This window comes from Xenopus tropicalis, chromosome 3, assembly GCF_000004195.4.
Source record: "Xenopus tropicalis strain Nigerian chromosome 3, UCB_Xtro_10.0, whole genome shotgun sequence".
In the NCBI taxonomy this organism is placed as follows: domain Eukaryota; kingdom Metazoa; phylum Chordata; class Amphibia; order Anura; family Pipidae; genus Xenopus; species Xenopus tropicalis.
In genome coordinates this window covers 93,225,278-93,240,862 of record NC_030679.2, presented here as the reverse complement: position 1 = coordinate 93,240,862, position 15,585 = coordinate 93,225,278, and the positions used below count along the sequence as shown (strand labels likewise).

Genomic DNA, 15,585 nt, shown 5'->3' with positions numbered 1-15,585 from the left:
CACAGAGATATTATTTGGAGGGGGTTTAATCAGGGTTGACTACCACTGGTTTGACACACTATACACATACAGAGTGTGATAAAAACTCAATAAGACCCACAATACTAATAGTGATAACAGTACAGTAGAGTAGTATAAGTACAGTAGCCATAAGGCTAATGTTACATGTGGCTTTTTCTCTGTCTGTGTATAAAGTGGTAAAACTTGTGGTAAGAGTGATGTGTATATGGAGAAACAGGGAGGTAATAAGTTATGGAGAAAGATAAGTGAAAGTGGGAGTATGGAATTATTAATCTAGCAAGTTAGATAGTGACAGTGGTGGATTTTGTGATGGAGAGTGAAAGGAAGAAGTGCGAGTGGTTTATAAAGAATTCAGAGTAGTTAAAAAAGTGTTTATACATAGGCCACCCGATATCTTATTTTGAGGCCAGGGCTGGAACTAGGGGTAGGCAGAAGAGGCACCTGCCTAGGGTGCAACAATGTTACAAATTATGGGAAGGCCATGTCCCATAGAGTCCATTTTAAGAAAATAATCTAGATTTTTACAAATCATTTCCCTTTTCTCTGTAATAAACAGTGCCTTGTACTTGATCCCAACTAAGACATAATTAATTCTTACTGGGTGCAAAACAATCCTGTTCTGTTTAATGTTTAAATTTAAATGTTTTTTGGGGACTAACCAGAACAGATTTATCAAAGTGTGAAATTAGAGCTTGCCATAGAAAAACACACCCACTTTCTATTTATTTCTATGAGATTTTTAAGATGTGTATTTATCAAGTGGTGAAAGTTAGAGTTCACCATTTTATATACAGGCTTCGAAAAATTCCCTAGAAATAAATAGAAAGAGGGTGAGTTTTTCTGTGGTGAGCTCTAATCACACATTTTGATAAATCTGCCCTTTAAAGTAGAAAGACCTCTTATCCAGAAAACCACAGTTCCTGAGCATTCTGGATAACATATCCCATACCTGTAGTGAATTCAGTTCTAACAAACTCGACATATCTGATACTAAGATATTTTCAGGCCAGAACCCTGTATACAGCAGTGACGCAAGCACAGGCAGGCTGGTTCTAAATACCCCTTTCGAGATCTGCATTTGGCCCTTGGGCCTCCAGATGAGCAGCCCTGTCATAAAGACTTTGTTAGACAAAACTGAATTATAGCAAGTAATAAAAGACATGGCAGTAAAACGAAGAAGTAGAATGCAGATTATGCTTTCTGCCATACTGGTAGTAAATAACAGGGCGATTAACTAAAGATATTAATGCTACCTCGGGCTTGGGCTCTGTTTCCTCATCATAAATCTGTTTCTTTCTCACACATCCTCTCTCTAGTTAAGCCTACACAGTAATGCACTCTTCCCCAGGGACTCTCTGATTAATGTTTTGGGGTATTTTTAGCCTGGATATAAAACATGAGAAAATGTTAAGGATACATTTATACCAGGGAGAGGGAAATGGAAATAAGGGATACGTGAATGTGATGGAAAGAGGGCAAAGTATCAGAAGGATGAAGAAAAGGTGGTTTCCTCATGTTGCTGTCTCATTCTCTGTGTTCCTCTTTAATTCTCCCCTGCAACATTCCACCCATCAATTATTGCCCTTTACACCCTATGCTTCTCCCTCTTCCAAATTCTTTACTGCAGTTAATTAAACAGCTTTCCATTTTAACTTCACCACAGAACTATCCCCTGAGGAATACATGGGGGGGGGGGGGTAATATGAATATTAAAGAGAAGTTGGATACAAAAATGAAACATGAAAAAGATAGGAGTGGCAGAGAGGGAGTAGAGGGGATGAAGAAAGGAGTTTTTGGTAATAAGACACAATGAGGACAATGGGGGGGGGGGGGGGGCAGCTCACAGTTGTGGGGTGTGTCCTCAATACATACCTATAGCCCACACAGACCACAAATTGCACACAACTGCTACCAATTAATAGCCACAAATATTCTACAGACACCATCCAGTTGCTCCCACTGAACACACACCCACACAGCCTTGTGCACATGTGTATATGTACTGTATGCATTTGCAGTTTCATTATAGTCTTTAGAACTGCATTTCATGTTCACTGATTTCTGCAAAGCCTCATCAGAGAGTATATATCCCCTCACATCTTCCAATATCAGAGATTATTTTAGGATTTCTCAAGTGTCTGTGTGTCAGAGGTTATAGGTCTATTTTCCAAATGTATGAGTATACAGAGTAAGTTGTTTCCCTGTGTGTGTATGCCTGTACGTATTTTTCACATTCTGCATCTTTTTTTTATGTATAATCATGTTCTCTATTCCCACACTGCAAATTGCTTTAGTGATCTCAGAATTTCTGTCCAGGTCAGTCCCACGGACTGGGACCAAAAAACCACACAGGAAGTGTTTTCATACACAAAGGATGCACACTTAAACTGATTTATGAATACTGAAAATATGCAAAAGCAAAACAAGAAGTAACCATTCATTAACACACTACTCTATGAAAATCCACATTTCTAAAAGAAAGATCACATGTAAGGACACAATGGGCCTCTTTTACTGCGGCAGTGGTACCTTCATTGATGCAAACTGCAAATTTCATCTATGTACTGAAATGACTGCATATTGCTGTACACAGCACAAGCAGGAATCACGCACTGTATGCAACAAACTGTGTCGAATGGGGCAATTCATATAGAGTACTGGCAAGAAGATAGTCAGCTAGTCAACTAGGGTAAGTAATGGCCCATGGTTAACCAGTGGCCCCCTGCCTGTGGCCCAACATCACATCTTTGTCCCTCTGTAAATTCTAGTTTTTTCAATCTGTTTGGTTGTATCAATATTTATTTCCCATCTTTCTTTGGTACAGGTATGGGACCTGTTATCCAGAATGCTCGGGACCTGGGATTTTCCACAATTTGGATCTTCATAACTTAAGTCTGCTAAAAATAATTCAAATATTGAATAAACCCAATAGGCTTGTTTTGCCTCCGATAGGGATTAATTATATCTTAGTTGGGCTCAAGTCTAAGGTACTGTTTTATTAATACAGAGAAAAAGGAAATCAACTTTAAAAATTAGAATTATTTGCTTATAATGGAGTCTATGGGTGTTGACCTTTCTGTAATTCTGAACTTTCTGGATAATCCCATACCTGTAGTATTATGCACTGCTCACTTTGAACTGTAATTTCTTTCCTCTTTTCCTCATAGCCATGGGCCCTGCCTTTAACCCCTAGTAACAAAATCTGGGGACTAAGGTCAGAAGACTGTTCATGTGCTCAGCATTACACAGTCAAGCCATTTGCAATGGAACAAAATGTGTTGCTATAATATAGCCTCCTTCACATTTTGACCAAAAGATGGTTGACTTCTTGGAGTACAAGTATTCAAGGCAACAACTTCTGTTCAGAATGGATGCATGTTCTATCCATACTATCAAATACAACAGATACAATCTGAATAAGAGTGCTGGTGCACATTTATATACAAGCCAACAGGTAGCTTCAGTATCAACCAAACTACAATATATATATATTAAAAAGGGGAACTTACTGTATGCTCACCATTAAATTTTAAACCACAGCAATGAGGCTGTGACCACAAAATTTATATAGACAACAACAAGAGGTCCTCTGCTCTAAGCTACTAAAAAAGCCCTCCCCCTAAAGCAAAACAAGATTGTCCATATATTGCAATATATTCAAGCTGGCCAACTACGTCGGAGATGAATTTGACATAGTTGGCCAACTTGAAATATATTGCAATATATGGACAAATAATTTTCTTTTGCTTAGAGGGGTGGGACATCTTGTTGCTGTCTAAATATATATATAAATACTGGGTGGTGCAGCATTATATATATATATATATATATATATATAAATAAATATATATATAAATAAATATGCTGCATAAAACTGCATCACCCAATATTTATATTAAGGTTAGCATAAAACTAACACTACAAAGATATAGATTTCCCTTTCATACTGCAGAGAGAGTGCACTCATTTTGCACTTGTTTGCCTATTTCGGCCACAGGGACATAATTTGATTAGAATGTGCTATTTTAGTTGATAGGGGGAGATGGTACCATATAACAACCATATAACCCTGTTATGCCTCCCTCAGTAATGTCATTATCTGGCTATTTCATAAAGGCTGGCATTTTTATAAGAGAGCTGGTAACCATAACTACCTTATCCAGGGCTAACTATGACCTGAGATGTGATAGTATCTCTGTGCCTCTTAGGTAATTCACAATTTAGGTCTAAGGGAAGGGGATTGCTTTGCACCATGTTTTTGGGCCATAAAAAAACATTGTGCTCAAAGTGGAATAGCCCTGCATGTCCTGTGTGTACCTGGCAAGGCCCATATATCACTTTGTCTTTCAGAAGTTGTGCAAAGTTGCCTGCAGGTGGAAACTTTGCATGACTTCGGAAAAAAAAAGTTACCTATAGGTCATGTTGATCATTTTTCCCTGACAGGGCTGCTTTTGTAAGCAATTGTTACTTGAAGTCCCTAAACCTGATTGTTTTACCAACTTGACTGTCACTTCACTTCTGTCAGTTACAGCTTCTAATGCTAACGGACTCCTGCTGCACAAATATGGCCGCCCCCTCATAGAGGAACATGGGAGATCAGATAGGTAAAAAAATAATGTAAAAGCACTGGGCAAATACTTTTATGACAAAATGATGAAGCTTATGCAAGGACGATACTGGTAACTTTAAGAAAGAGAAATATCAATTTTCAATCAGAATTATGCTTTCTGCACTAGCAATGCAACCTTCCCTTGACGTTCTAAAGCTCCTATTGGCAGGTGTGGGGAGCAAAGGGGAGGCAACATCGGTAGGGCCATCTCAGGGCGGGATAGGGTGCAGAATTACCCCTGATTCAGAGCATACTACAGTGCTACACTGGTGCATCTAGAGATGGATACAGTGTAAATTCTGGCTCCCTTCCAAACCCCCATGCCACCACAAAGTGTCGGGGTAGTATGCACTTTGTATAGGTGCCCTGTTTTAACCATGAGGTACTGCTACTATAAATCAATGGATGAAAGTGTTAAAAGACATCATTTGGCATGATCACCATTTAGCAAGTGAGAAAAAAAACTAAAATTAAAGTATAGTTTACTAAAGGGCTGCTCTACCTGTACTTAGTACAATGGGATACAATTGCTGGAATGTTTTATGGTATCTCTTTGTACAGAAAGAAAACCTAGAGAGTTGCTATGGATAGTTACTTGGAAATATCATAGTCATAGACTTATAGTAAAACAAATCCAGTAGCACACCAAAAAGTTGCCAAGTAAAAAGGGTGTTTATTTAGCCCATATACACATGTACGAAGGACAACGTTTCAGGCCTCACATGGGTCCTTTATCAAGCCTCATGAGCTCTCCCCTGCTGTGTATAAAAGCATAGACTTATGGCCCCAAAAGGCATCAAACCATGCCCTGTGATTTAGAAGATAATAGGGGGTCTTTGCAAGGTGATAAGGAAGCTTGTGGCCAGCAGGTCTAAAAGACAATGGCTGCTTAAACAAGGCAAAGCAAAAATGTAACTATAACTCCCTGGACACTCTCCTTACTTGGATTTATTACAGTATCAAACTCTCCTATTGATTCTGTATGGCCTTGGCCAAGTTTCTTCATTAGTCTGGCGCCAAATTTAGATTCTGAATGCTACAGTGCAGGCACTTTCTGTGCCAGATAAATCTGTCCCTAGCTCTGCACATGATTAGTAGCATTATATAATCAAGATAATAATACTAATACAAAGGAAATAGATTTATTACAGAACTGCCACTTTCCAGTTTATCATTCAGAGATTTTGTGTAATTAAGAGCTCTAGCAAAATGTTCTATGATCAGTGTATTTGCCAACATATGAAAATAATTTCCAGGGACAATTTGTTTCTGGGCCAATGTACCATACAATTATCCTAAAAAGGGACATCATATGCAGAACACATGATATGAAATATTAATAGCAAATTTGTTATTAGCAGTCCCTTAAAATAAGTATGGCTTAGAAAATATGAAAAAGCAAAGTACAGGTATCGTACCCCTTATCCGGAAACCCATTATCCAGAAAGTTGTGAATTACGGAAAGGCCATCTCCCATAGACTTCCCATAGACTCCATTTTAATCAAATAATTCAGATTTTTAAAAATGATTTCCTTTTTCTCTGAAATAATTAAACAGTACCTTGTACCTGATCCCAACTAAGATAAAATTAATCCGTATTGGAGGCAAAACAATCCTTTCGGGTTTAATTTATGTTTAAATAATGTTTTTAGCAGACTTTAGGTAGGAGATCCGCATTACGGAAAGACCCCTATCTGGAAAACCCCAGGTCCCAAGCATTCGGGATAATGGGTCCCAATAGCGGTATATGATTTTAGTCCATAAGACCACTGAAATACTGAAATATGTAACTTGTGAATCATCAGCAAAACTACCCTAGAGGCTAAAGCAAAAGGCTTTATATGGATTAACTAAGATCTTAAATTTCCAGATATGGTTTATAGTTAAGTACTGACTTCAGTTTGGCTCTTTAAGAGATAACCGGAGCATTAAAAATATATCAAAATGAGTGAGAAAAATATTACTAGGGTATTACTCGACACATTTCATCTGTGCACCAGTTGCTTATATTAATAAACATAAGGCTACCTACAAAAGAAACTGCTTATAAAACACTGGGGTTCTTTTAAACAACAATACAAGCCACTTTTGAAGGACTACACAAAGACTATTTTACAGTGCCCCTACCCAGTGCCACCATCAAGGAGGGATGGCGGAGTCTAATCAGAGGCCAGTAATGCTAGTGTAGAGAAGGCAGTTGCTCTCTCTTCACTAATAGAACTGAATTTCTAGTTTAAAAAAATGAAAATTCAGCTGTTAATGTTACTAGGGATTGATTTTTCCTCCACTGGTAAAGTGCTGTCTCGACTTGCCTTATGGCAGAAACAGTACTGCAAGTAGAACTTGCCAAATGTATATTTTTGCAAAAGCTTGAATTGATGCTGACATGTTCTGGGACTAAGTCATAGTATTTGCCTATAAACATTGCTGTCCTCTCCATTGAGTGTTGGTCTTTTGGTGGCCTTTAGGCTAATGTCACACGAGGCACTGGGCTCTACCAGCACTAAAGATGAACTTGATTGAGGTGAAGGGTTGTTTGTAGGGAGCACTCCATTGGAATTATGAGAGAATGAGATTACAGGTATGGGACCTGTTATCCAGAATGCTTGGGACCTGGGGTTTTTCCAGTAAGGGATTTGAAACTCTATACTTTGTCTACTAAAAAATAATTTAAAAATTAAATAAACCAAAAAAGATTGTTTTGCCTTTAATAAGGATTAATTATATCTTGGTTGGGATGAAGTACAAGGTACTTGGGAAAAGTAAATAGTTTTAAAAAATCTAAATTATTTGATTATAATGGAGTCTACGGGGAATGGCTTTCCAGTCATTTGGAGTTTTCTGGATAAGATTACGGATAATGGATCCAATACATGTAACCTGTAAACAGAGACCATAGTCAAAACCAGTTCAATTTCCCTTTAAAATGGTACTGCCACTCTACAAAACCAAACCCCATGGTTTCAGTGCCAGTTTGTGAGACTTTTAATAGATGTCAGCAGGTATGTACATATAGACACACATTACAAATATGTAAAGTGCGATTGGTGTAAGAATGGAATACATATGTATACATATGTTATTTGTTGAAACAATAAAGTTGGAATTATACAAAACAAGAAATGTGCATTACAAAATGTGAATGGAATACATAAATAACAAATGTTTTAACACACTTGGCTAAAAAAGCAAAGAAAGAACATTGCTTGTTCTGTCCCAGTGGAACTTTTGGCCCCAGTCGATGAATCCAATATATATATAATTGTAATAGTAATTGAGACCATTACATTTTATATTCTATTTTTACTTTTGTCTTTGTTCTGCCTTGCAAGCCTTGTTCCATTATGTTCCATTTTTGTCATTACTAATGTAGTGATAGTGTGACTTATCTCATTACACATGTTTTATTTATAGTTTGGTCAATTGTTTGATATGTAACCAATTTGGGTACTAAAATGAACTTAAGGATACCACAATAATGGTTCAGAGTTGTCCCTAGGTGTTAATGTCATCTCACTGTGTAAGTTGGTTTCTGACTAGTAGAAATATTTCAGTTACACGAAAAAGACACATATTCTAATTCTAATTCAATTTTAGATTTTTCCAAAGTTTCCTCATCAGATTAAATCTGGTCCATAATATTGAGAATAGTTTAAGAACTGGAGGTCTGAAATCTTTTACAGCATTTCTTAAATGACGCAATAAATATACGTTTTATGCATCCACGTATGCATTAAATCTTGCAGTTCTGCCTGGCTACAATGGGACAAGTAATACTGAGCCAAGGGCCTTATTTCAGATGGGTAGAGGTCCATGTCCCAAGCAACTAGAGAAGGACATAGGTACCTGCGATAAACTTGCATGTACAGAGCATGCATAAAGACTGCTAGAAAATGGTACATAGCTTTGGTACCTCTGACTAGTCAGTGAATGATGTCCCAGGCATCTGTTTGGATCTGGCTGCCGCCATCCCAAAACTTTGCCTGGCCCTTCCCATCCTACTTCTTCATGCTCTTCACTACATGTCTTTTATTTTATTCTCTAGAAAACTTCATTGTTAAAAAGTATGTAATTGGGCTAGTTCTCTGGAAGAAGTGATATGGGGCTTGCTTGGAGAAGAATTGGGTTTAATGAAATGCCATGTCATAGGGTTATATACTAATGTAAGCACGGGCGGAAAAGAATGAATACTAGTTTAGTGATATGGGGCTTGCTTGGAGAAGAATTGGGTTTAAAGAAATGCCATGACATAGGGTTATATACTAATGTAAGCACGGAGGGAAAAGAATGAATACTAGTTTAGTGTGTCTGTGTGGTTAAAAAACATTCCTATGAAGAAATTTGGTTATCATGAAACAATTATATAAAGCTAATAAAGGGCATACAGAATATTACATTAGAATTGTAGAAGAGTTGAGAACCAGTTATATGTCCATCACTGTATGAAGCTACTGTTGGGCGTTGTTCTTGGGTGTAATCAAAAGGCGTGTATACCATGTGCAGAAACAGATTTTCCTCCTCCTTGTGCAGTCCTTTGAAAGAAATGTTTCTTACAGAAGAGGAACGTTTAATGTCAGGCATGCGGTGTGGTGCTGTTAGCGGCACACAAACACAGACCCCTCTGTCTGTCCCAAAGTCACTCCTAGACACACCCAGATGGAAAAAATTAGTCCTTGAACAGGGAAGGAGAGTCCACCCCTCCCCCTGATCCCACACACCTCTTCCAACTGCCAACCAAAATGGCATTATAAATCCTTATAATTCCAAACTGCTATCAGCCACCCTTTGAGCTTTTAAATGTACCACTGTTAACATACTAACTGACCGTTAGACCAACGTTTAACTAAAATGTTTTTATAGGAACAGAGGTCCCATGTGCCTGCCAGTGAAATAACACTGTGTACTGATTTATTCAATTGCCCTCTATTGCATCCTGCCATGCCGAATCCCAATGCAATTCATAATATTAATTTATTTAATAAGAAAGTAATAATAATACATCACTTTTGCTGTGGCTGAAACAAACAGCCATAAGGGCAGGGAGAGGTAAGCAAAGGTAATAACACAGCCTATGGAGCAGAGCAGGCCGTGCAGCATATAGATGAGCACAGTGAGAAAAAAACTATGGTAACTCATAGTGCAAACTTATTCGTTTTTTAAATGAAGGGGTCCCCTTTACCAACATCTCCAATTTGCACTGCTAATATATGGCATAGTTATTCCATTTATTATATATATATGTTTGTGTAGATCATTAACCTAGAGTTTTAACATTTGAGCCACACTAGGCCAATCTTTTGTGGTGTTCCCTTTTAGTGTGTGTGTGTGTGTGTGTGTGTGTATATATATATATATACTAGAAAAAGGACAGCACTAGGATTTAAAGGGGAACTCTGGCTATTAAACCAAAAATTGTTAAAGAGCCCTACACACCTACACAACACAGAAACCCCTAATATACTTATCACTGTAATCTGCAAAACAGTTCTTATCTTATCATTTGAAATCCTGGCAGGGAGGATGAACTAAAGCAATGATGTTATAAATTGTAACAACTTCTTAGCTTCACAGCTTACTTACAGCATGCAGGAACTGCATATCACACAATCCACCAAGTCTGTGGCCAGTCTGGACACATGTAAGGGCTCTCACACGGGGAGATTAGTCGCCCGCGGCAAAACTCCGTGTTCACGGGCGACTAATCTCCCCGTGTGCCAGAGCCCTAAAGAGCAAAACCGATAAAGAAATCAGTTAAGGTGACCATACACAGCCGGTGTATGGGCACTAGTGACGGGCCTGCCAGATCTCGATCGGGCAGGTTTGATTTTTAGTTGGATTGTGGACTGCATCGGCTCATTGATGCGGTCCCCGAACTGACAGACGCCTATACCCGCCGTTCTAATTTGGCCCTGGGACTATGGTCCTTGTACAGGGTGTCAGCTGACACAACCTCCCAGACTAAACCCACGACTCTTATGGGATCTACTCAAAACTCTGTAGCTCTAAACAGAGTCAGTGTAAAGGAGTTAGCAATATCATTTTTATATCCTTATTCACTGTTACTCTGCAAGATACATGGATTTCTGTAACAGGGTTACTCCATATCCTTTTTCCTGTAGTGTTTTTTTTCACCCAGACCTCATATATAATAATAGTCAACACATCATAAGATGCCCAGCTATTTCTTCACATGGTTATATGAAATTGTCAATATAGTACCTTCTATTGTGCAATATACCCCATGGGTATGGTGGAAAAGATCACTTTTCAAAATAAAGATCACTTTTCAAAATAAAGTTCATTTTGTACTGAATGTATTCTATTTAGCAAGATGGATGCTATGTTGTAACTAGCCAATCAGTTTACTAGGGTCCGCAGCAATCAAGTAAAGGTGGCCATACACACTAAGATGTTCTCCTGATATTCCCACCTATGGGTGGGCAATATTGTGCTAATTTGGTCATTTGGAAAGTGCTTTCTTGTTTCCTATAGTTCCTATTGCTCTGTAGCCTGTGTGCTTTGCCCCATAGGAAAGGAAACACCTTTTAAGAACAGCCCATACCTGTCCACCAATCTAGATAACAGGAATCATGTAATACTGGAGGGCCTAAACGTAAGTGCAAGAACAGCTAGATTAGAAAACCTTTTGGGCCAAAACTGTGGTTAAGATATGTTTAGCGTATGGGCGCATAAAATTATGGCACTATGTGCAAAGGGTGGTTACTTTTTCTGGAAAAAAATATCAGCATTCCTATATTTAAAATTTTTCTTTCCTATTAATATTGACATCAAGCATCATTTTTACTGGTACCATCCATTTAAATTTCAGTCAGGTGCCAACCCTATCCGTGCACAAAGGAAACATTTTTGGGCAGAATTTTTCCAATGGGGACAGCATGCTTGGGTGAAATTTGGGGCCCCCTGTCCTACTGAACTGTAATAAATATAGGTTGTAAGGGACTCTGCAAAGACCAACCCCCAACAGCTGTATCATTTAACCCTCTTGATGTTGTCCTTGGGTTATATAAAAACACATTATTAGCTTTCACAAAAGAGCTGACAAAAAGCTGGACCAAATCTGAGTCCTAACCTATCTATTGGAATCTGAGCACAAGTTATATACATCACCTAACAAAGGTGTGCAATTCCACCCTCCATGGAAAAGGTGATGAAAAAATAGTATCTGAGCACATGATGGCACTATGCTACTTTCAAAAATGTTCCTTAGCTGGAACATTTTTCCTTAGGTATGGGACCTGTGGGCCCTGTTATCTAGAATGCCCTGGACCAGGGTTTTTTTTTTGGATAAGGGGTCATTCCATAATTTGGATCTCCATACTAAAGTCTACTAAAAAATCATTTAAACATTAAAAAAACACAATAGAATCAGTTTACCTCTGATAAGGTTTACATATAATTTAGTTGGGCTCAAGTACAAGGAAGTGAAAAAGAGAACAATTTTTAAAATTAGAATTATTTAATTAAAATGAAGTCTATGGGAGATGGCCTACCCATAATTCGGAGCTTTCTGGATAACAGGTTTCCAGATAACAGATCCCATACCCGTACCAATTTCTTTTACATCAACTTTTAATGTGTCCCAGATGCCCTTAAAATAGTTGAAGGGAAGCAATAAAATAAAAACCACTACATTATCTCTCATCAGGACAGCTATCTGCATTTGTGTGAGTTCATCTTTGTGTACTTTTGCCTGGTTGAACAGTACTATGGAGAATAGATGCAAGGAAAATAATACCAATCAGTTGTAACAGAGAAAGACTCTGAGTGAGATAGCTGTGCATCTCAAAAAAGGAGGAGCGGGGGAGCTAACCTGTGATTTGCCAACTTTTCAACTCCCAGCAGGGAAGAGGAAATGAATGAGAGAAAACGGCAAGGCTCAAGCTCTTATATGAGAACTAAAAATACCTCACCTGTCTATAACACACAAAAACCTATCTGAGATGAAAGCATAGAACAATAGTAACCTGCCAGAAACACACTTTAAGCACAGCATGATACTGAAGTGGAAGAAATTTAGGAATAAAATGAGAGGCTTTGAGTCAGATGCAGAGCAGAAAATTGTCTCAGTGAGAAAACCAGAACTAATTGTCACTTTTCGCCAACAACAAATATCATTCACCTTCATCTTCTTAAAGAAGGGAGAGAAGGAGGACATGTGAGTGATAAGTATGTAGTAAACAAGCAAAATCTGCTTTTAGGCTATAAGATCAGAGTAGAAGATAATGTTAGAGAAGCTAATAGATACTGTTTTAAGGTTAAGAAACTCATCATTAATTCAGAAGGTACACCTGAACCTATAGAATTGTACCCCCCTGCTTGAGAGAGGACCACTGTGTCTGCAAAGCTTCTGCTTCCTATGGAAACTGGGTCTTTGAGCTTTATCTCTGCTGTAATATTTAGGACATTTTACTCTAGCTGAGGATTCTGGGAGTGTAAGTTAATAAAAAGTTCCAGAAGTTGAATATCTCTGCCACAGAGGGGCGGCCAGGAGGCAGAGCCAGAACAGAAGATTTATACATAACATAAATGATGGGCATACATGGAAACAGATGTGTATTGTATACAGAGAAGAGTGTGAGATACAGTTATATGACTTACATAAAGACACAATTATAGCTGTGCATCATATACAAAGAGGAGGGTAAGTTATAGCTGTGCATCATGTACAGAAAGGAAGGTAAGTTATAGCTGTGCATCATGTACAGAGAGGAGGGTAAGTTATAGCTGTGCATCATGTACAGAGAGGAGGGTAAGTTATAGCTGTGCATCATGTACAGAAAGGAAGGTAAGTTATAGCTGTGCATCATGTACAGAGAGGAGGGTAAGTTATAGCTGTGCATTATTTACAGAGAGGAGGGTAAGTTATAGCTGTGCATCATGTACAGAGAGGAGGGTAAGCTATAGCTGTGCATCATGTACAGAGAGGAGAGTAAGCTATAGCTGTGCATCATGTACAGAGAGGAGAGTAAGTCATAGCTGTGCATCATGTACAGAGAGGAGGGTAAGCTATAGCTGTGCATCATGTACAGAGAGGAGAGTAAGTCATAGCTGTGCATCATGTACAGAGAGGAAGGTAAGCTATAGCTGTGCATCATGTACAGAGAGGAGGGTAAGCTATAGCTGTGCATCATGTACAGAGAGGAGGGTAAGTTATCATAAGTAAGTGCATCATGTACAGAGAAGAGGGTAAGCTATAGCTGTGCATCATGTACAGAGAGGAAGGTAAGTTATCATAAGTAAGTGCATCATATTGAGAGGAAGAATATAAGGTAGAGGTTTTCAACTTTTACAGAAAGGAACTGTGCATAATTTATATAGAGCAGTGAAAGTTATAACCATGCACCTTATACAGAAAGAAAAGTGTAGTTTATAGCTGTGCATCCTATACAGAGAGAAGTGTCAGGTACATGTGTGCATCTTATAAAGAGAGGAAGTGTGTAAAACGATGCTGGGCATCTTTATACACTTAGAAGAGTGAAGTTAGACCTGTGCATTTTATTCAGAAAACAAAAGAATAAAAGCCATACCTGTAAGTCTTATAAAGAGAGTGGGTAAATGTAGGTTATAGCTGTGTCTACAAAAAGCAGAGGTGTAAGAAATCCTTGTGCATCTTATGCAGAGAAGGCGATAAGTATAAGGTATCATAATGCACTGCATAAAGAAAGTGTAAGATATAGCTCTGCATCTTATTAAAAGAGAAGTGTGATATTTACCCTTTATAAAGAGTGCAGAACAACCAGAAGTAGCAGTACATCTTCCAGAGCTAGGAACCCATAAACCCCCATATACAAATGAAAATACCTCAAAGTTTGCAAAAACATTGCCTCATTTTCTTGCATTATCAAACCTCCCATTTTCATTTGGCCCCATAGTTTGCCATTACCTCCAGTTCCCATATCCCGCAGGACTCCCGCTAGAAATAGCAGCAGTAACCCGTGTCTTCCAGCCATCGCACAGCTACTGCTCACTGCAGACACAGAGTCAGTGTGTAAGGGACTCACATTACAGTTAGCGTCCCACCCTGTCTGATTAACTCTTACGCTGCAGGCAAGAATGATTGCTTTTATACTAGCAATGGCCATGTGACATTATATCATTATGTGTGTATATACTGTAGATATGGCTCCACACAGATATGGCTTTATAAAGGGGATAATTATGTGTGTTTATGAATATATATATGTATATATATATAATGTAGTATTTCACAGTACTATATACATATGATGAGGCACAGCAGACCCCTATCCTACTCCTGTATTTACTGTAACTTTAGCCCCTAGGGCACATAGATATAACATGACTTGTACACAGTCACAAGGAAATAACTCCAGAATTCAATTCGTTTTCTTCTTGAATTTTTCTCTATCTTGGCCCAGTGTCTTGGAACACAAAGTTATTTCTTATTTTACAGTTATACCATTTATTGATATCTATTTTTGGATTTCCCTGTATAACTGTGTGTATCTGCTAAGAGACAGCTGTGCTGTGTTTGCATGTAGCCCACCAGATATCTGTGTATGTGTGTGTATAGTGCAGGAAGTTGTATTTATTTCTATGTCATGTACAAGAAATTTGGTTGTAAGCAGTGTCCCCATTGCTAGATCAGGATAACAGAAAGGCCAGTATACATGGGACTCCTAATTTACTAGCAGTGGTAACCATTTTAGTGCTCACACACAGTAATATGGCTGTGCAAAGGTGGCCATACATGTTCAGATTTTAGTCTTTTTCTGACAAACCTTATTGATCATACATTTAAATGCAACAATCTTAAACTAACATTCAGACTGAAATTGTAGGATAAAGCCCTAAAAATAACAAATTGGAGGATGTTATGAACATGAAATAGTTGGCAGACACGAACCGTACAAAGTGACTTCCTGGAAATGCATTTTAGGTCCCCCAAAGATATCATCAGATAATCAAATTA

At 38.3% G+C, this 15,585-nt stretch overlaps 1 protein-coding gene across 1 annotated transcript in view; it reads right to left on the bottom strand.

Moving 5' to 3' along the window:
• The window catches only part of LOC116409763 (chondroitin sulfate proteoglycan 4), a 51,183-nt gene extending 36,575 nt beyond the window's left edge, over window positions 1–14,608 (bottom strand). Inside the window, exon 1 of the mRNA XM_031899134.1 lies at window positions 14,536–14,608. Coding sequence (XP_031754994.1) covers window positions 14,536–14,602 — 67 coding nt within the window. The 5' untranslated portion in view covers window positions 14,603–14,608. The remainder of the gene's footprint in view (window positions 1–14,535) is intronic.
• Window positions 14,609–15,585: the final 977 nt, after the last annotated feature.